Source organism: Anabrus simplex, chromosome 3, assembly GCF_040414725.1.
Source record: "Anabrus simplex isolate iqAnaSimp1 chromosome 3, ASM4041472v1, whole genome shotgun sequence".
In the NCBI taxonomy this organism is placed as follows: Eukaryota; Metazoa; Arthropoda; class Insecta; order Orthoptera; family Tettigoniidae; genus Anabrus; species Anabrus simplex.
The window spans coordinates 42188623-42209896 of NC_090267.1; the positions used below are offsets into that span (position 1 = coordinate 42188623).

At 42.7% G+C, this 21274-nt stretch overlaps 1 protein-coding gene across 1 annotated transcript in view; it reads left to right on the forward strand.

Annotated features, from left to right (window-relative positions):
• LOC136866636 (nose resistant to fluoxetine protein 6) overlaps window positions 1–21274 on the forward strand; it is a 278908-nt gene that overhangs the window by 203699 nt on the left and 53935 nt on the right. The window contains exons 8-9 of the mRNA XM_068226571.1: window positions 10595–10788; window positions 17265–17400. Coding sequence (XP_068082672.1) covers window positions 10595–10788; window positions 17265–17400 — 330 coding nt within the window. The remainder of the gene's footprint in view (window positions 1–10594; window positions 10789–17264; window positions 17401–21274) is intronic.

The window sequence follows — 21274 nt, forward strand, 5'->3', positions numbered from 1 at the left end:
GAGGAACCAAATTGGGAGAGGATCTTAAGGGGACGTACAACTTGTACGTAGCTCAGAAGTGAGAGGTTTGGCAACTCCAAGCAACGCGAGCCGGTCTGTTGGCTTATCTCCATTGGCTCACCCACGTTTCCATAGCAACCGTACTCCGGACTCCCTTCTCCCCACCCAGGCAGGCAGTAACTGGTCATCTCTCTAAGAACTGTCAGAACATTACGACCAGTGCGGCGACCTCTTGGGTGGGTTGTCTATGAAAAGGCTGAAAAGAACTGGCCTCCTTCTGCAAGTGATCTCCTTCCTCGGTTTCCTATTCCCTAGCCTAGCAAAGGCTGGTGACGTGGTCGACAATGGCATGCTTCGGATAAGGAAGTTACCTCTCTTAAAGGCATATTTACCAATAAATATTTGCTCACTGGGATGTTGATCGTATTTCAAAGTGATTTGATAGAATCTGAGGATATTCTTTTAGCACGAAATATTTCATTCTTCGTTTAGTAGTGCGTCCTTTTTGCAGGTACATTGTAATGTTATACAGTAGAAACCAGCTAAAATCAGTTAATGAACACCTAGTTAGAGTACGAATTGGTCTGCAAATAATTTTTGGCCAATTCGTGTTGGAATACAGCGTATGAGACTGAACCGTTGAAAATCGAATGAAGTTTATGTGTTATAATTTTTTTAACATTTTGAGAACTTGTAAAAGTGGTAAATGTTTCCTTGCAAAGGCCACACTGCTTACTAAACCACAGGAGGCATTGTGGCTACTTATTATTTTCTAAATACCTGTTCAATACAGTGTATATTTCCGTGAAATCAAAAGCTTAAAATATCATAGGGTCATTTTTATGCATTTTTCACGACATTCGCTTCCTAGTTCGGGCGGTAACTGTAGTCTGAAATATTAGGCGTCAGTTAGCGAGAATTCTCAATCTGTAATATATAATCGATACCTGTCATCCAATGAGCGAATCCGGCACAACGTGAAGAGTGCAATTTTCGTGACGGTACCTCATTCCGAAGATGTTTCAAGCATTTCTAAATACGGTGTTGGTTCCCATTATATAAATGCGAAATTTCAAAATTCAGAACATTCCCAGAAAAGACCGCTCCTGTGACACTTTCATCTCTCAGCCTTTATGCCAATATGAAGTATATTGTTACCGGTAGCTATTTAGGAGAAGAAAGTTGCCATATATCTTCTGTAGTTTAATGGCCACTCAAAATTGGGGTAGTTGTATAGGTTCTAAAAATATTTGAAAAATTAAAACTTTAACTTCATTAAGTACTCCGAAGGTTGAATTTTATGATGTGTATATCAACACGAGTAAGCCACAAAATACTTTTTAGACCAATTCGTAAAATAAATGTATGATCAGAATTTATTGACAGATTTTTACTGATGATTTTAAAGTCTTCTTATGTACTGTATAAGTAATGACTGATGTTTTGGACGGACCGGAAAGCCATGAAGTTACATTCATTATTTGAAAATAATATATATTCGCTCCTTAAACTTATTTCCATTTATTTATTTGCTACGTGTTAGAGTGTTGAAGAAACTTTTTTTTTGCTAATTGCTTTACGTCGCACCGACACAGATAGGTCTTATGGCGACGATGGGACAGGGAAGGGCTAGGAGTGGGAAGGAAGCGGCCGTGGCCTTAAATAAGGTACAGCCCCAGCATTTGCCTGGTGTGAAAATGGGAAACCACGAAAAACCATTTTCAGGGCTGCCGACAGTGGGGTTCAAACATACCATCTCCCGAATTCTGGATACTGGCCGCACTTTAGCGACTGCAGCTATCGAGCTCGGTTTGAAGAAACTTAAAATATAAATAGGATATTATATACAAACAAAACAAAGTACATCTTATGTCACAAACATATTTCACACAAATTCTGCCCAGAAATGGGCAACACCGATTCCCTCTTCAGTGGCTTGGGTCAAGTCTCGAAGTGTACAACGAACAGGGCAGGACTGACAGTCATAAATACACTGACTGACAGTGACAATGCATCACCAAGGAGGAGTGGTTCGAAAGGGATGAAAGTTGGGGAAAAAACAGAGACGGCACGGAAGAATAATTGATGTTTATTTCAAACCGATATGCAGGTTACACAATGCGCACGGCATCGACTCAGTAGGATGTAGGACCACCGCGAGCGGCGATGCACGCAGAAACACGTCGAGGTACAGAGTCAATAAGAGTGCGGATGGTGTCCTGAGGGATGGTTCTCCATTTCCTGTCAACCATTTGCCACAGTTGGTAGTCCGTACGAGGTTGGGGCAGAGTTTGCAAACGGCGTCCAATGAGATCCCACACGTGTTCGATTGGTGAGAGATCCGGAGAGTACGCTGGCCACGGAAGCATCTGTACACCTCGTAGAGCCTGTTGGGAGATGCGAGCAGTGTGTGGGCGGGCATTATCCTGCTGAAACAGAGCATTGGGCAGCCCCTGAAGGTACGGGAGTGCCACCAGCCGCAGCACATGCTGCACGTAGCGGTGGGCATTTAACGTGCCTTGAATACGCACTAGAGGTGACGTGGAATCATACGCAATAGCGCCCCAAACCATGATGCCGCGTTGTCTGGCGGTAGGGCGCTCCACAGGTACTGTCGGATTTGACCTTTCTCCACGCCGACGCCACACTCGTCTGCGGTGACTATCACTGACAGAACAGAAGCGTGACTCATCGGAGAACACGACGTTCCGCCATTCCCTCATCCAAGTCGCTCTAGCCCGGCACCATGCCAGGCGTGCACGTCTATGTTGTGGAGTCAATGGTAGTCTTCTGAGCGGACGCCGGGAGTGCAGGCCTCCTTCAACCAATCGACGGGAAATTGTTCTGGTCGATATTGGAACAGCCAGGGTGTCTTGCACATGCTGATGAATGGCGGTTGACGTGGCGTGCGGGGCTGCCACCGCTTGGCGGCGGATGCGCCGATCCTCGCGTGCTGACGTCACTCGGGCTGCGCCTGGACCCCTCGCACGTGCCACATGTCCCTGCGCCAAACATCTTCGCCACAGGCGCCGCACCGTGGACACATCCCTATGGGTATCGGCTGCGATTTGACGAAGCGACCAACCTGCCCTTCTCAGCCCGATCACCATACCCCTCGTAAAGTCGTCTGTCTGCTGGAAATGCCTCCGTTGACGGCGGCCTGGCATTCTTAGCTATACACGTGTCCTGTGGCACACGACAACACGTTCTACAATGACTGTCGGCTGAAAAATCACGGTACGAAGTGGGCCATTCGCCAACGCCGTGTCCCATTTATCGTTCGCTACGTGCGCAGCACAGCGGCGCATTTCACATCATGAGCATACCTCAGTGACGTCAGTCTACCCTGCAATTGGCATAAAGTTCTGACCACTCCTTCTTGGTGTTGCATTTGCTCTGTCAGTCAGTGTATGTTGGGTAGTTTATTGCTTCCCTCAATCGCAGAACTCTGACTGATCTTTCTAATAACCCCATTTTTAGGTTATCCTTGGATTTACCTACTCCACTCCTCAACCGATTCAGTGCCTTCCAGGTTGTCCGTTCCAAATGATGACCAGGGGTGGAGATTTTGAAGGCATCATCCAGTCAGAAAGACACTCCATTCTTGCTCGCCACATATCAAAACGTGCTCTTCTTGTTGGTTTATCCAGAGCCTTGGAGACATTGAGTAAACTTTTCCTGGACTTCAGTCCTCTGAGTGGAGGTCGATGGCCAAATAACGGGTGGGTGGTTTGAGATCCACCTTCAACCTTTTTTGCCTTTCAAGCAGTTCTCGCCGAATGCCTGGAGGAGCAATACCAGCCAAGCTTCAATTTTTTCAATGGGAGGTGGATTCAAACATCCAGTAACTATTCTGCATGTTTCATTCAGGGCTGTATTCACCCGATTCGTATGGGCTGAGCTAAACCAGACAGGAAATGTATACTCATCCGCAGGGGAACTGAGAGCAAAAGATGAGGTCCTTAACACAGCTGGGTGGGCTCCCCATGTGCTTGAACCAAGTTTCCGGATAATGTTATTTCAGGGTGAGACTTTCTGTCCAGAGTTAACACAGTGTTTCTTGTATGTTAAGGTCCGAACTAAGGTAACACCCAGGTACTTTTGTGTAAAGAGAATGCTCCAGTTGTTTACCATCCCAAGTCACGCCCAGCTGCCTAGTAGCTTCTCGATTTCGAAGATGAAATGCACACACCTCTGTCTTAGGGGGTTCTGAAGCAGCCGGTTTTTCTGATAATACACTGAAAGTTCTTTAACTGCATTTGAGAGCTCCACTTCAGTTGTTTGAAAGTCGTCGCACTGGGCCGCTAAAGCCAGGTCATCGGCACAAATGAAGCTTCTTGTATAGGAAGGTCTTGGCTGGCCATTCGTGTAGATGTTAAAGAGGACTGGCGAGAGGACACTGCCCTGGGGAAGTCCATTCCGTTGGTCCCTCCACCTACTGTACGTTCCTTGAAACCCAACATAGAACCGGTGGTTATGCAGGATAGTTTCAACAATCTTCGTGAAACCATAGTATCTGGTGAAGTAATAGAGCTTGGTGAGCAAAGTTCTATGATGCACTATGTCATACGCTGCCGTAAGGTCCACGAATACCACTCCTCTGATTTTACGTCTTTCAAACCCATCCTCTACGTGCTGAGTTAAATTGAGCAACTGTGATGTGCAATTCCTTCCGGATCGAAAGCCCACCTGTTGATCTACTTTAGATGTGAGGTGTTCAAGTAGGATCCTCTGAAATATCTTACACAGGTGACAAAGTAATGATATTTGCCTGTAGCTCTTAGGATCTAATGGATCCTTACCTGGCTTCAAAAGAGATATCACTCGAAACTTCCTCCACACCATGGACAGGCAATTCTTTACGAAATCAACAACCCACATCCTTGCTCCGGAACCAAAATGTTTTATTTGTTCCACTCTCATAATTATCATCCAGACCTGTAGCTATGCCCTTTTAGGATTTCTTTATGGTTTTCTCAAGTTCCTCTAGGGTGACATTATTAGTGAGGTGGCTAGATTCCTTGTCTATCTGGCGTTATATTTTAACTCTATTCATATAAACCCCTATTTTTCCATTGAGCAAAAGTTGATGAGCAATGGCATCTGGGCACAAATTGTCTTGTACATGTGCTTTTGTGAAGTCATTATTAAGCGTCTTTAACAGTCGCCAGGCTTTCTGACTACTTTTGGATATGTCCAGCTCTTCAAGTATAGATATCCAACGAAGTCGTTTATCTTCCGCTAACATTGTTGTCACCTCTAGACATTTCTGCATAGTCTCTTCACCAAAGGGATTCATCTCGAATTCATCAATGTATTAAGCCAGCAGAGCTGAAGAGTGTTGATTGAGACCAGGAACGTAATTCATTCGAAAACCTCTGGGAATTGACTGTCTGGAGCTCTTATTCACCGCGTCTACAAACAGGTTGTAGTCAGTCATAGAGGTGCCAGCATCAGATATAGCATCTTCCAGATATGCACTGAACTTGTTCCAGTCCATTTTCTCAAAATTATATCGAATGCGGAATGGTACGTTTATGGAACGTACCGCATCAAAATACCAGATATATAATGGGTCTGTGCTGTGTGTGTGATAAAGAGATGCCGATGATCTTCACGCAATGCTGAGCAATTCGTTCGCTAACAAAGATTAGTTCAGGTTTATAACCTCGTTGCCAACGTCCGCTGTTAAAATAAGGAGATAGTTTACCACCGTATAACAGTAGCAACTGGAGGGTCACAGCCCTTTCGTGCACAGCCTCTCCATCTTCATTCTCATGTTCATATCCCCAAACGTTGGTTTGGCTGTTAAAATCACCATTTACAATGTGAACTTCTTGATTGTCGAAATTCGTTCGTTCTGGGAATGGAATGCCGAATTTGATGGTTTATATATAGAAGAAACAGTGCAACGATTTAACTGAACTGCAAGGAGTTCTAAATCAGCACAGTCAGATATGCCAGTGGACAGGACCTCTATACCAGTTTTGATAAATATTGCACTTCCATGCCGTTGACTTGGTCTCTCTACAACTAAGCGAATGCCAGAAATTCTGGGCCTGCTCGATGGGTTTCTTGTTCACAAAGGACATCACAGCCATGTTCCTTACGTAAATTTTGCAACAGTTCTTCTTTTACAAGTGACATTCCTTAGACGTTTTTGGACATAACCGATAACTCTGGTCCTGAAAAGTACCTTTTAAGAATCATATTTCAACACTTCTGGAATGGAAGAATTGGCCGGATGGTATGTGCACTCTCCAACGTTTCCAGGGAGCACCGTCAGTCACAGTCTGTTTAATCAATCTTAACTACACAATTTAATCTGTGGCTGCACACGTGGAGGTTTCTTCCGCGTTCCCAAACTTATTTCCATAGTAAAAATTTATACAGTACTTCACAACACTAAGCTTTCTTCCACGGATCAAACAAATAAACGTTTCTCCTCTTCATTCAAATCGTGCATTTCTGAAAGGATCCCTTACCTGTGTTTTAGTTCAAGAAGAGTGGAAGAGTTAGATGTAATGGCAAATAGCTTTACGTTCCAAAAGCACTGTGGACCAGTTCGTGCGTTCTGACATTGTTTTGATCTTCATCTTCTTGCTCGTGTCCTTCTTCTTCCGACTTCTTCTCATTCATGGCCTTTCTCGCTTCTAGAAGGGCTGTAGCTGATATCAAAATGTGGTGTGTCGTAAATTCTTACTTGAAACAAGTTGGATATTGCCAAAGCGTTTTCTAGCACTGAATTAGTTCCACCATCCATATTATTACTCTTTCCATACTCGTGCCTACGGCCGTAGCCGTGTTGAAACACCGGATCCCGTGAGATCTCCGAAGTTAAGCAACATTGGGCGTGGTCAATATTTGGATGGGTTGCCACGCGCTGTTGGTGGAGGGTAACATCGTTTCTGAAATTTGTCAACTTCCTGACGAGTAATCGAACTTACATCCTTTCGGGTGGACTGAGCATATATTTACAGACTCGGATAGGCAACCCCTGGGACTTAACACACATAGCTAATACTTTTGTTGTTATCACAAAGGGAAGAATGGACACTTCGCTTGTAATTTAAATGTGCAGTAATACTTGTTTGAAACTTATATGTGTTCTTACTGCCTGTGAATGCACGCCATCTGTAAAAGGTAGTATGCATTTGAAATCCGGAAAGATAGAACGAACGCAACCTGTTATCTTCATACCTGTGCTGCAGTGATAAATAATTGAAATACTAAGTCCTAAGTAGTATAACTCTATAAAGTTATGACTGAAATGTTGGAATTTTTTTGCCCAAGAGAAAATGAATTTTTGCTCGTCTCTGTGGTGTTGTGGTAGGTGTTATCAGCTGGCAACACCTCATGCCCAGCTTCGATTCCCGCCTCTGCCACGAACTTTTAAAAATTGTACGAGGGCTTCAACGGGTTCCATTCAGCTTCGGGAGGTCAACTGAGTAGAGGAGAGTTCGATTCCCACCTCAGCCATCCTCGAAATGGTTTCCTGTGATTTCCCCACTTTTCATGCGTGCAAATGCCGGGATGGTATCTAACATAAGGCACGACTGCTTGCCTTCCCTCTTCCCTCTCTATAAATTCCAATCTTCCCATCTCCCCACAAGACCACTGTTCAACATAGCAGATGACACAGCCTGGTGAGGTTCTGGTCCAACTCCCTAGTTGTACTCCGATTTAAAGTATCATGCTCCAGGACACTGCCCTTGAGGCGGTAGAGGTGATACTCCTCGCTGAGTCCGAGGCAAAAACCAACCCTGCAGGGTAAACTGCTTAAGTTTAAGAAACAACGAAAGAAAAAAAATACAATTTTCAATTTTAACCTTTCTCTTTCAAATCCCGTGATCATATTTTACCTAACGACATTTTAAAAGCACTAAATCCCTGATTTCAAGGGTAGCGGTTCGGGTTATATAGAGCAGGCCCACACCTCTTTCTCTAATGCAATCAGACAAAATTAGCTTCGAAGTTCTTTCGGACTACCGTTCCAATAATTCCCCTGGAATATATTTACCTTGTAGTTTGCCTACGCTGTGCATAAAAAGAGATAGAAGTGTAAGGAAGTAACTTACAGTCCAGGTGCAGTCTGTTTCTTAAGATATTCAACTGCATTTTGCCAGCTTAAAATATTATCAGTTCACTGACATGTATAATATGCCAGAGTTCGTATTAGATTCATCTGAAATTTCCATATAGTGTTTCAATATGTGCAGGAATGAAAAGTATTTCTGCTTTTATTATCAGTTGAAGGATACCTTCACATTTTTGTTCCTGAAATAGCACGAAACCAGTGTTTGGCTTGTTGCATGAATAATGAAATATAAGACACGTACAGTATATATCCAATAGCTTTTACCTGACCGCAAAACCCATAGGTACTATTAACCGAGCCAGTGATCGTGCAGTTAGGGTCTCACAGCTGTGAGCTTGCATTCGGGAGATAGTGGATTTGAACCCCACTGTCGGCAACCTTGAAGATGGTTTTCCATGCATTCCCATTTTCACACGATGCAAGTGCTCGGGTTGTACTCAATTTTACGGTTTTCGGAGACGCCGAGGTGTCGGAATTTAGTCCCGCAGGAGTTTCTTAACTTGCCAGTAAATCTACAGACATCAGGGTGGAGTGTTTGAGCACCTTCAAATACCACCAGACTGAGCCAGGATCGAAACTGTCAAGTTGGGATCAGAAGGCCAGCGCCTCAACCGTCTGAGCCACTCAGCCCGGCATAATAATAATAATAATAATAATAATAATAATAGCAATAATAATAATAATAATAATAATAATGAGATTTATTTGTAAGTATATGCGTATTTTGGACAATTCTTCCAATATATAGCTCCAAAGTAATCAAAACTGTCACAATAATAATTTTCCATGCAAAATACACGGACTGAAAGAGCAAATGCAACACCAAGAAGGAGTGGTTCGAAAGGGATGAAAGTTGGGGAAAAAACAGAGACGGCACGGACGAATAATTGATGTTTATTTCAAACCGATATGCAGGTTACACAATGCGCACGGCATCGACTCAGTAGGATGTAGGACCACCGCGAGCGGCGATGCACGCAGAAACACGTCGAGGTACAGAGTCAATAAGAGTGCGGATGATGTCCTGAGGGATGGTTCTCCATTCTCTGTCAACCATTTGCCACAGTTGGTCGTCCGTACGAGGCTGGGGCAGAGTTTGCAAACGGCGTCCAATGAGATCCCACACGTGTTCGATTGGTGAGAGATCCGGAGAGTACGCTGGCCACGGAAGCATCTGTACACCTCGTAGAGCCTGTTGGGAGATGCGAGCAGTGTGTGGGCGGGCATTATCCTGCTGAAACAGAGCATTGGGCAGCCCCTGAAGGTACGGGAGTGCCACCGGCCGCAGCACATGCTGCACGTAGCGGTGGGCATTTAACGTGCCTTGAATACGCACTAGAGGTGACGTGGAATCATACGCAATAGCGCCCCAAACCATGATGCCGCGTTGTCTAGCGGTAGGGCGCTCCACAGTTACTGCCGGATTTGACCTTTCTCCACGCCGACGCCACACTCGTCTGCGGTGACTATCACTGACAGAACAGAAGCGTGACTCATCGGAGAACACGACGTTCCGCCATTCCCTCATCCAAGTCGCTCTAGCCCGGCACCATGCCAGGCGTGCACGTCTTTGCTGTGGAGTCAATGGTAGTCTTCTGAGCGGAGGCCGGGAGTGCAGCCCTCCTTCAACCAATCGACGGGAAATTGTTCTGGTCGATATTGGAACAGCCAGGGTGTCTTGCACATGCTGAAGAATGGCGGTTGACGTGGCGTGCGGGGCTGCCACCGCTTGGCGGCGGATGCGCCGATCCTCGCGTGCTGACGTCACTCGGGCTGCGCCTGGACCCCTCGCACGTGCCACATGTCCCTGCGCCAACCATCTTCGCCACAGGCGCTGCACCGTGGACACATCCCTATGGGTATCGGCTGCGATTTGACGAAGCGACCAACCTGCCCTTCTCAGCCCGATCACCATACCCCTCGTAAAGTCGTCTGTCTGCTGGAAATGCCTCCGTTGACGGCGGCCTGGCATTCTTAGCTATACACGTGTCCTGTGGCACACGACAACACGTTCTACAATGACTGTCGGCTGAGAAATCACGGTACGAAGTGGGCCATTCGCCAACGCCGTGTCCCATTTATCGTTCGCTACGTGCGCAGCACAGCGGCGCATTTCACATCATGAGCATACCTCAGTGACGTCAGTCTACCCTGCAATTGGCATAAAGTTCTGACCACTCCTTCTTGGTGTTGCATTTGCTCTGTCAGTCAGTGTATAAAAAGTATTGTTATTAACTGTGCAAAACATTGACTACTCAACTTCATATTTGTGTGGTTCTCTGTCTTATTAATATATACCTGTGTTTTAAGGTTGGTTTTGATAACTGGTAATGTGTAGAAGTTCCAAATTTCAGCGATGACTCCCTTTAAAATCCGGAAGATGGGAGAAAGGAGTGAAGGCAACATATCTTTAATGAGTTTTCTTCCTACATCTGTTGCAGTGATGAACGTTACAAATAGTATAACTCTATACACAAAAATGCCATTTTGTTGCAGTGTTTAAACCAGGCCTGGTATCTGGCGGTGGATATGCAGCTTTTCTGGGTGTCTCCTCTGGTTTTGGTTGCCCTGTGGAAGTGGCCCAAAGTAGGACTGTGTTTGTCAGGAGCTTTGACAATAGCAGGGATCATTTCTAACTTTGTCGTATCTTATGTCAACGAGTTCTCGGCCACGACACTTAACCCACATGCGTAAGTACATTTATTTTCACTTCACACGACACTGGAGAAATAAGCCTTTCCTGCTATCAACTCATTTGTTCGTGTTTGTTGAGGAGAACAGACCTAACCATGTGCTCCTAACAGTCATCAGATGTATTTTTCGACATTAATATATCCTGCATACCCGAAACCTTAGTGCCTCGGGTCACCGCTTGTTTCGCTGACATCAAAGCGCGGAATGACAGTCGTTTATTTACTTCTCGCGGAGAAAGTGGTCGGGCGGCCGATAAAGCTGCCAGCCTCTCTAGTTAGTAACTAAGATAACCACTAATTCCCTTTTGGTGAAAACATTAATTACACCTACTTTTTGCCGCGGCCTCGTGACAAACATTGCCTTAGGGTGATAGCAAACGCTTTCTATGGGGGCTAGTGGCGGAAAGGTGAATTACAACTTGTTTCCCGTCATGCGAACAGTATACGCCGCGGTCATAGATAGAAGCTTACCGAAGGGGCCGCTGTTCGCATTCCAGGGACTAGATTAAGTGGATAACAGTGCACTATTTACTTGTGATTTTATTCTGCCAATGGTGAAAATATGAATTACACCTTCCTTTTTGCCGCGTCCTTATGTCATACATTGCCTTAGGGCGACAGCAAACGCATTCTATATTGGTTAGTGGCGGAAAGGTGAATTATTACAACATTTTTTCTTTAGCAGTACATTCTATGTGGGCTAGGGGTGGAAAGGTGGATTATTACAACATTTTACTTTTTGCAACGCTTTCTATGTGGGCTAGTGGTGAAAAGGTGAATTTTGACAACTTTTTAAACAACGAATTCTATGTGGACTAGGTGTGTAAATGTAAATTATAACCTTTGTCGTAGCGTGCGGACAGTATGCGCCGCGCCAATAGAAAAAAGCCTCTCGAAGGGGACAGTGTTCTCATGACAGAAATTGGCACACTATTTACTTGTAATTTTATTCTTCTGGGCTGGTAACGGAATCTAATTCTCATCATTGCCGATAATGACGTCAGAACCCATTTTATATTGACCAATAGCAATGCAAGTAGATATTCTAGCAATGGAGAATGCCGTGTGCTACTCTTCATTAGGGTATAAAGTAAATGTATTTCTGAGGGCTGGATGTGGGTTCCTGGCATGACAATGAACACATGTGTCCCCTGGAAGGAATTCCACGTAAGATTTGCATAACTTCCCATAAGTGACAGAACGTCTTCGGTTCGAATCCGATCTACTAATCTGATCCGGATCATACGGCGACAGAACCACATCAGGAATGTCTGTTCTTCAAGTATTCCCAAAGAAGCTTCCGTCAGTGTCTATGATTCTTCTCCGTAAAGAAGGACTGAAAAGGATACTCTCTGCTCCAGGTTGAGATCGCGGCCTTTGAGGACTGTCTGGTGCTTGAAGAATGTGGTTCCTGACTCCTCATTTCGACACTTAACTTTAAGAGATAAATCAATACCACTGATCTGCATTTAGGGCTGTCCCCTAGCAGCTAGCAGTGGATTGTAAATAAGAGTATATCAGCCTGCTTGATGAAGGACACCAGAACTGTCAGCAAACTCTTCACAATATAGAGGTCATGGGATTACCTCAATATAGCTAATATTATTAATGTAAATCCTCAAAAAGAAATTTAAAATTGATTGCGAAAGCTTCTTGCTTGATTCATCAGGATAACTTGCCAGATGACCTAGCTGTGATTGCGTGAGTGAAATACCAGGTGTATACTTAAGTCTTTTGCGGTTTCACTGAGAGATGGCGTCAGCGAAGAGTACGCAGCATATGAATTTGTTACATACGTCTTTTTGTTCGTCTGACATTAACCCACCAATACACAAATGTGAGTCCCCCAAACACTAGCGTCTGTGTTGTATTGTTCAGTGATCATGTCGACGTTTGTGCCTGAAAAAGACCATTTGCGGCACGCGTTGCTTTTCTGATTTAATCAAAAGAAAAATGCTGTGAAAAGTCATCGTCTGCTGGTAGGAACATATGGTGAACACGCTCTATCGATTAGAAAATGTGAGACAAATCGTTTCGGAAAGAAGACCATGCTTTGTGTCTGGTGGGACCAGAGCGGTACTGTGTATTACGAACTCTTGAAGCCCGGCGAAACTATCAATGCACAACGCTATCGACAATAAATGATTAATTTAAATCACGCATTGATCAAAAGACGACTGGATGGGCTAGAAGACATGGCAAAGTGATTTTGTAACACGACAAAGCGCCGTCTCACACAACAAAACCAGTGAAAGACACCTTGAAATCGCTTGGACGGGACTTCCTTCCGCACCCTGGGTACTCCCCCGACCTGGCGCCAGCTGACTATTACCTCTTCGCATCAATGGGGCACGCGCTCGCAGAGCAGCACGTCAGAAATTTCGAGGAAGTCCGAAAATGGCTCGACGAATGCTTTGCCGCAAAAGACAAGCAGTTTTCCTGGCATGGTATTCATAACTTACTTGAAAGATGTGCGAAATGTGAAGAAGCTGATGGCCAAAATTTTGAATTTAAAAAACTGAATTTCCCTAGAATATAACGTGTTTCCTTTATCACAAAAGCCGGTGAAATCTTATGCATATAACTGGTATTAATTTACTTAGATTTTAATTATAATTAATCGCCAGTGATCTCCAGTTGAGGCCGTTTCCCAGGTGGAAGATTCCATATCATTTGTTCACCTAGGGACTTGGAAATTTACAGGGAAATGCTTGCAATCCCTGATTCATATTTCTATAAATAAACATGTGCCCAATTTGTCCTCTTGAATTCCAAAGTTATCTTCTCCCACATTTCCAATCAAACAATCTTTATTTTTTACTTTATTCTATTTGATTGTTTCAAAGATCCCATGAGATTATTGGTACAGTACATTAAAAGGCTGGCACACTTATAACATTAAAGAAAAAATGAAATTGATAATACAGAGCTGATAAAAATGTAAATTAATTTTTTTAAATATACATTTTTAAGGAAAAAATTGTGTGTTTAGAAAGTTATATAAACAGAACCATATAGCTCTAAATGAAACCTGATAAAAAGTTTAACTAAACAAATTAAATCCAAGGGTATTAATTTTTTTCCATAAATGGTTCTTCATATTTCTTTTGAATTTATTGAAATTTTGACAAGCTTTTATTCAGTCTGGAATTGAATTAAATGTTATCATAACCCGCAAAAATACAGCATTATTTCCATATTTCATTGTGTTCATTCCAGGGACATGTAAGTTTCTTGATTGCCATTCGTATTTTGCCTTCAGTTGTGGAGTTACAAGGCTGAATGTAACACCACAATTTCATTACACAGTGCTTCAAATCTATGTAGTCTTAGTTTACAAACTTTGTTATGTCAAAAAAGAGACGATACAAACCTTCGAAATATGAATATACCGGCAAATGAAACAAAAGGGCCGAAAACAGTTGTTAACCAAGGAGGGTCAAGCAAGAGAGGTGAACGTGTGAAACGTGGTACAACCGAGGTGAATAGTGCTAGACTCAGCTAGGAGATAATTGGTCGCCAAACCACGCTCCCAAGGAGAGGGTCCGTCTGGATTCCGCTGTAATCAACAGAGAAGATGAAAGGGATCCAATACTTCGAGAAAGGGAAGGGACGTGAGGAGCAGTTTTCCTGTGTCGGGAGTGTTCTGTTCGTCAGTTGCTGGAGTTTCTATTCGACACCTGTGGAAGACATGCTCATCTGCGTGTGAGCTGATGACGATGTAGCGGATCCTGGTGTCGACACATTGTCTACTCCTGTCGAATGAAACCACACGGTCAACTCAAGGCTTAACGTCTCCCTCTGACGGACAAATCACCGTCAACAGCGTCATATGTCCTCCTTTCAAATGAAGATAGTGGAAAGGTTTGGAACTGATCCAGACTTTTGGCATGCAATTAGTGATCACACTGCCAGCCAATATTCTGAAGGCAAACATTATTCCACCAACGGGACTCGAACAAGATGACTACAGTGTCACACCATATGGCCACCATGAGTGTGCGAAGAATCTCTGGACGATCGAATCCGTTAGCCTCGCTAACTAATACCGTTAGGGTCGGAAGAGGACAAGGTGGTTAGTTAGGAAGAATGAAAGACAAGAGCCTAGAAGTAAGTGCCGTATTCAAGTGTTAGCTCAGAATTTCAGAAGTCACAAATTTTGTCTAATTTTTGTGGGCTGGAATAAGTAAGGCCCGTGGTCCTTAATCCACGCTACAAACTGACACCTCTTAGGCTGGTTTCACACCAAGGAAGTCTTTACAAGTCAATCCAGTCACGTCTGGGTACGTCTAGGTCCGTCACGGCCAAGCCCGTCTAGTTAAGTCCTGTGGTTTCAAACCAAGCACGTCCAGTCCAGTCACATCCCCAGAAGAAAGGACAAGGTCTGGATAGATTTCAGTTTTCCTTCTGCCTTGGAAATGGAAATTGAGCTTGTTAAATTTATAGTTTTGCGCCGGATAATTAATCGGAAAGAAAGCAAGATCGCGATTGTGGGTTCATCCGATGAATTTCAGAAGGGATATCTATGGTCTCTCATTTGTTTCCCGACTTGGTGAACGATCCGTTCAAATTTTATATTTTTTTCCGAATGGGGTATGAAAGTTTGTGAAGCTTAATGACCTGGTTCTAAAGAAGGTGAAAAAAACACTTATTACAGGAAGGCTATACAACCAGAGCTTCCGCTAGCAATATTTTTAAGGTAAGTTAACACAAATATTACCTTTAATGCAAATAAGTATTTATTACACCACACAAAATAATTACAATACAAATTATATTATTTTAACATAAATATTATAACCACAGTGATATGAACATAATTACAAAGAACAGACATTTTAGAAAATTGCGTAAAAAATCCACTTTTCCAGATTCATGCACAAAACGCAAGAAGGAAATGCGCTAAATAACTACACTGATCATAATGTGACTCGTGTTGTTAAAACAATGAGACTGGACTGGACTGGACGCATCAGAATCAAGCCCGGTTTGGTTCCCCTTCCACTTGACTGGACTGGTTTAACCTTGACTTGCCTGAGACTTGGTCTGTGTGAATGAAATATAGCTGTGGTAGCCGAAAACAAAGGGAGATTTCCGTGTTGGATTTTCCTGTTGACGGACTAGACGTGCCTGGGCGTGTTTGGTGTGAAACCAGCCTTAGGGAATCATGTCTGTTTTCCCGTGCGACAGGCAGAACGTGCCTTCTACGTCCCTCATACACATGGACTTAGTAATTAGAGTGTACCGGTCAAATAACAGATATTAAGGGGAGGTGGTACACCCTATCTTGGCAATGTTAAATTGTCCATATTCAAAAGTATTTTCATACGAAACTATGAAGCTTAGAATGGTGAAACTTGGTATGGCTCAAAAGGAATGTTCATTGTATATACTGACAATTTTATAACTTCATCTAACCTCACACATAGCAGAAACATATTTTTTTAACTTTACTGCTAAAAATCATTGCTTTATGTGAAGTGTTATACTCAATAACTTTGGAACTATTTGAGTTAGAGGCATAAAATAATGTCAGTATGTTCATCAAACACAGTAAAATAGCTGGTAAAAATTTCATTTATCTGGATTAAATATATACTGAGAAAAATACCTGAATATCTTTAAAAATTATACCTTCGGAAAAATTGAATTAAAGTTACACACTGCCTAATGCATCCCTGGTCCATATTCTGGATCATCTGGATCATCACAGTCATTTTCCCTTGCTCTCTTCCTGTTCCTGCTCATTACCCTGTTTCTCTGGATCACCATATCGGCCTGTAAGTCAGCCTTTCTCACTCGCTCTGTATCAATTTCACTACAAATTTGTCGCATTTTTTCTGCCAGGATTAATTCCTAAATTTTCCAGCACTATCATCTGTCCGTGGATACTACTGTAAATCTGCCAAGCATACAACAAGTGAATGCCCAAAAGGAAAAGACGAAATTCAGCAGAAGAATAGACACAATCTAATTGCCCTCATCGACAATTCTTGAACAATCTAGTTGAGCTAGGCATCCTAAAAAAATACTTCTTTACTTTTTGTTTACTTTCCACAACAGGACGTGTTCAAAACAACAGCCATGACACAAAACAAAAGACAAGCGCCACCCGCCAAGCCGCAACACTTGTACCAACCCTAGAATGAGAGTACATGCCGTGAAATTCAATTTTTTTTTTAAATGCGGCAAAACTATAAACTATATCTGTTATACAAAAAGTGGGCGTGTCCACAGCTGTCAGAGTGACATTTAAATGGCATTTGAGACCTTACGGGATGGCTTGTTCAAAATAAACAAGCAGTACATTATAAAATAAGGTCTAAACTATCAAAAAATATGAAAAACGAAAAAAGTGTTTTTTAGACATGAAAAGGTGTACCACCTCCCCTTAACTTCATTCATACAGTATAAGGCTGTTGACAGTTATTGTATTCCATGACGTTATGTTTCACTAATTCGTTTTGTTCCAGGAAAGATGGCGCTGATTACGGTAAGTTGCTGTACAACCCAAGTCATGCAAGATTCGTACCGTATTTACTTGGTCTGCTTTTGGGCTATCTGCTGGTCGAACTCAATTCAAGGAAGATAACCATCAAATTTCGTAAGGTAAGTTTCACGCATGCAGAGAAATGGTGTCCCGATGTAAACAAAGCACCTCCTCACTTAACACACTGTTGCAGGTAGACAGCCCGCTACAAGACTCTTGTGACTGAATGGATGTATGGCAATACACACACTGTGCCTTCAACACTACCTCTTCACCTTTCATTAGTGGAGTGGGAAGGTGTTGATTGCTTATGCCGGAGCACCATTTATGTACCTGCGTGTACAATAAATTATACTCCCAGCCTGAGTAAACTCATAAGTCAACATACATCCTCTAACTCCAGCTAACTCGGATTTCAAAAGTACAGTTCTCTCCCAGTCACGATCTTAATCTGACTGTACAGTGATGTTGTTGAATACAACGTGGTGCCATCTGACAGTGTCAGGTGAAGACGCCAGTATTCGATGTATTGCAGTACCGAATATTTACTACCCTTTGTATGAGTCCTCGCCGGCGGGATTCGATCGAGCTAACCATCGTGTTTAAATGATTCATTTTTGTCTACCTGTTGTTTCCTCTCGGCCTGTTGCAATTAGACTAATTTCCTGTGTGCATGAGCAATGTTGTCTTCAGTGCATAATTTTAAATTTGCTTATTTGTGCTTTTTATGTGTTTCTCTGCACATTTTTGGGCAGTATGGTCGATAGAGATCAAATGCTAAACCTTAAAGAAAATCCAGAAGTTTGAGTCAGAGTGCGTGGTACAGTCTGCACACCTTTATCGTTGTGCCACTATACCCGTAATATTAAACGATGTGTTTTGGTAGACAGGGCTTCAGGAAGGATCATGTCACGTGCCATTGCATGGGGTTGCCACATTCTCCTTCCCTTCGCTTCCGGCTCACTTGTTCCTTCGTTCAGACCGCTGTGATCTGTTGTACGTAACTCATAAGTGAGAGGTTTGACAATTCCAAGCAACGCGAGCCAGCCAGCAAGCTTATCTCCATGGCAACCGCAGTGGATCCACCCACGTTTTCATGGCAAGCATACCACCTACTCCCTTCTCCCCACACAGCAGTAAACAGACTTCCCTCTAAGAACTATCAGAACGTACCTTTCAATACTACGACTATACCATTAACCTCCATTACTTGCTCGATCCAGTGTTTTTATTCCGTATTACGGAGCTTGGAAATATTTGAGGAAATTATACAAAATGTGACATTTTATTGCATTGTATTTATAATGCATACTTGCCGGAATAAATCGCAGAACGTACTTTGATTTCAGAGCAGGAAGTTGATATGATATTGTCTGAAGATTTGTGAAGAGGCAGAGAAGAGAGGTTTTGTAATCCCTCTCCAGAAAGCTGTGGAAAGGATTGCTAAAGCTATCCGTGGAAGTGAAAGAAAAAACCCGTAAGTAATATTGCTAGACAGTGTGTAAAATCTCTGAAAATGACACTGTGATTTCGTACCCCAAGCAAAAGTCATCACCGTCGGAAGAAGACAGATCTTGACGAAATAAACAAGTGAGTTGTGCGGCGAAAATTTTTGGAATTTCACGATGATCATAAATAAATCTCCACTTGAGGCCGGTGACCTAGAAATTAGGCGCCTTTAAACAACAACCATCATCATAATCATCATCATCACCCTCATCATCATAATCAAATCTCCACTTTTCTAAACTTCTTATGCTATCAGAATATCTATACCATCTACAGGAGGTAGACACACATTCTGGAGACAGGAACATTATGGAGTTTAAATTTGAAATTTTTAAAACTGTGAGAAACACATAAAAATTTGTTTCAAAAATATTGATAAAGAGAGTAACCAGAAAGGTAGTAAGAGCACAGCTAGGGAATCGGAAGTTAGCGCGGCCGATACGGCAGGAGACGCAACCGATACGGCTAACGAAATTAAAAGTTCAATTTCAGATGCCGCTCAGTAATTAATTAAAGTAAAATGTTTGCTCAAGCCATTTCTCCGACTCCTTGTCTGAATGGTCAGCGTTGAGTCTTCCACTTCATAAGTTACCGGTTTAGGATTCCCGGTCGGGTCGTGGATTTTAATCGCGTGTGAATAATTCTTCTGTCCCGGAGATGAGTTGTTTATGTTTGTCTCAACACTCCCCTCTTCAATGAAACACATTACATCCCTCCATATAGGGTTGGCGTCAGAAATGGTGACTGGGAGTTTAACAGGGCCAAATATACATGTGCGACGCCGTTCGCAACAGCGACCCCACACGGTGTCTAAAGAGCGGTAGAAAAAGGGGGAGACTTTACTAAAAATACTTTTGGCAAATCCGTCCTTCCGTTCTACTGGTCCGATTTGCTTCAATTTTGTTTTATTCTCTCCAGAAATATCCGCCGGTGAATATAAGACGTTGATAGGTCTCTAATTTCAGTCGACTTTCAGTAATAATAAAATGAATTCACCAAATGATCATTCCAATTATCGCAGACTATTGCTTACGCTAGCCCGCTATACACTCTGCACCTAGCAGGTTGCTAAGCGGTTATCACTTTCATTAATATTCTGATATACCTATGTGATTTTCATCCTTAGTAATATCATAGCATGCAGTCATATTTGATTATTACCTGTGAATCCAAAGGGTACACACTTCCACTGATCAAGTAAGGATATTCTTTTGTGCTATGTACTCTTTGATTCTCTGATCTTCTCCAGCTTCTTCATATACTGAACAGATGGCAGAACCTTCCAAAAAAAAACTTACTTGCCGATAATAGCAATCATCTATGCACGCACAGACGGGAAGGTGTCAAGTCAACGAGCCTTCTGCATGACAATTAATAAAGCGCAGGGACAAATTCTTGATAAAGTGGGTGTCTACTTACCCGAACCAGCTTTCTGTCACGGTCAATATATGTTGCACTATCTCGGACAAGATCGTTCGAAAGTGTTAAGATCCAGATATACTCGAATGGCCGAAGCGCAGTAAATACTCTATGGAAAGAAGTGTTACAAACTACATAACGAATAACTGGTATTAACTGTTTATATAAGTATTGTAAAGGGCAGGGAATATAATACGACTACGGCAAGCGTAGAAAGAACACATATCTTACCTATTTATAACGAATGCTTCGGAGCTGCAAGGGGTTCACTAGTTTTTATTTGTTGCATTTCCTTTAAAAAAAGGTGCTTCCTATTATACTGATTTGTATATTGGTGATTATCTGCCTGGTGTATTTAACGTTGCTATACGAAGTGTACTTCTCCCGCCGCTAGTCTCCTGGCGTGCTACTACTTTTCAGTAAATAGACAGCAGTGCGCTCACACGTCAACTACAAAGAGTCGTGCAACATGTAGTACGATAAGTGGATGATGCTATGCATCACTTGACAGCTCTTTCCACCTGGTATCTGTACTTCAGAATTTGGTTCTTAACATGGCTTCGTGAGAAACTATTTTTGACCAAACACCAACCCCTCAATAATTGAAATGTTAAGCATGAATGACTAAGCTCTATATTGCACCCGTCCACCTCCCGAGTCCCAGACTAGCATTTATCTCAGGGGTGTCGGTTCATTATTTTAAGTCCACGAATATATAAATATAGAGGCATAAGAGAACACGGGAATGAACGGAGCAATTTAAAATTAAAATGGGGAAAGTTCGATTGTAAAATAGATTTTAAGGATTCCATGATAGGACTAGGAAGTGACAGTTAACTTTAAAAAGGGTATCATCTAACTACAATAAAAAGATTGAGAATGGTTTCCTATGAAATAATAGCTAGAAAAACAGTTTATTACGCCATCCGACGTACGAAACTTTGATACATTTGGCAATGAAATTTAAATTTTCACACACGTTACATAAACAAATCACTTGCTATACCGCAAGTGGTATCAATATGTTGCTGGGTTGCTCCTGAAAGAAATTACAAATGGGGTATA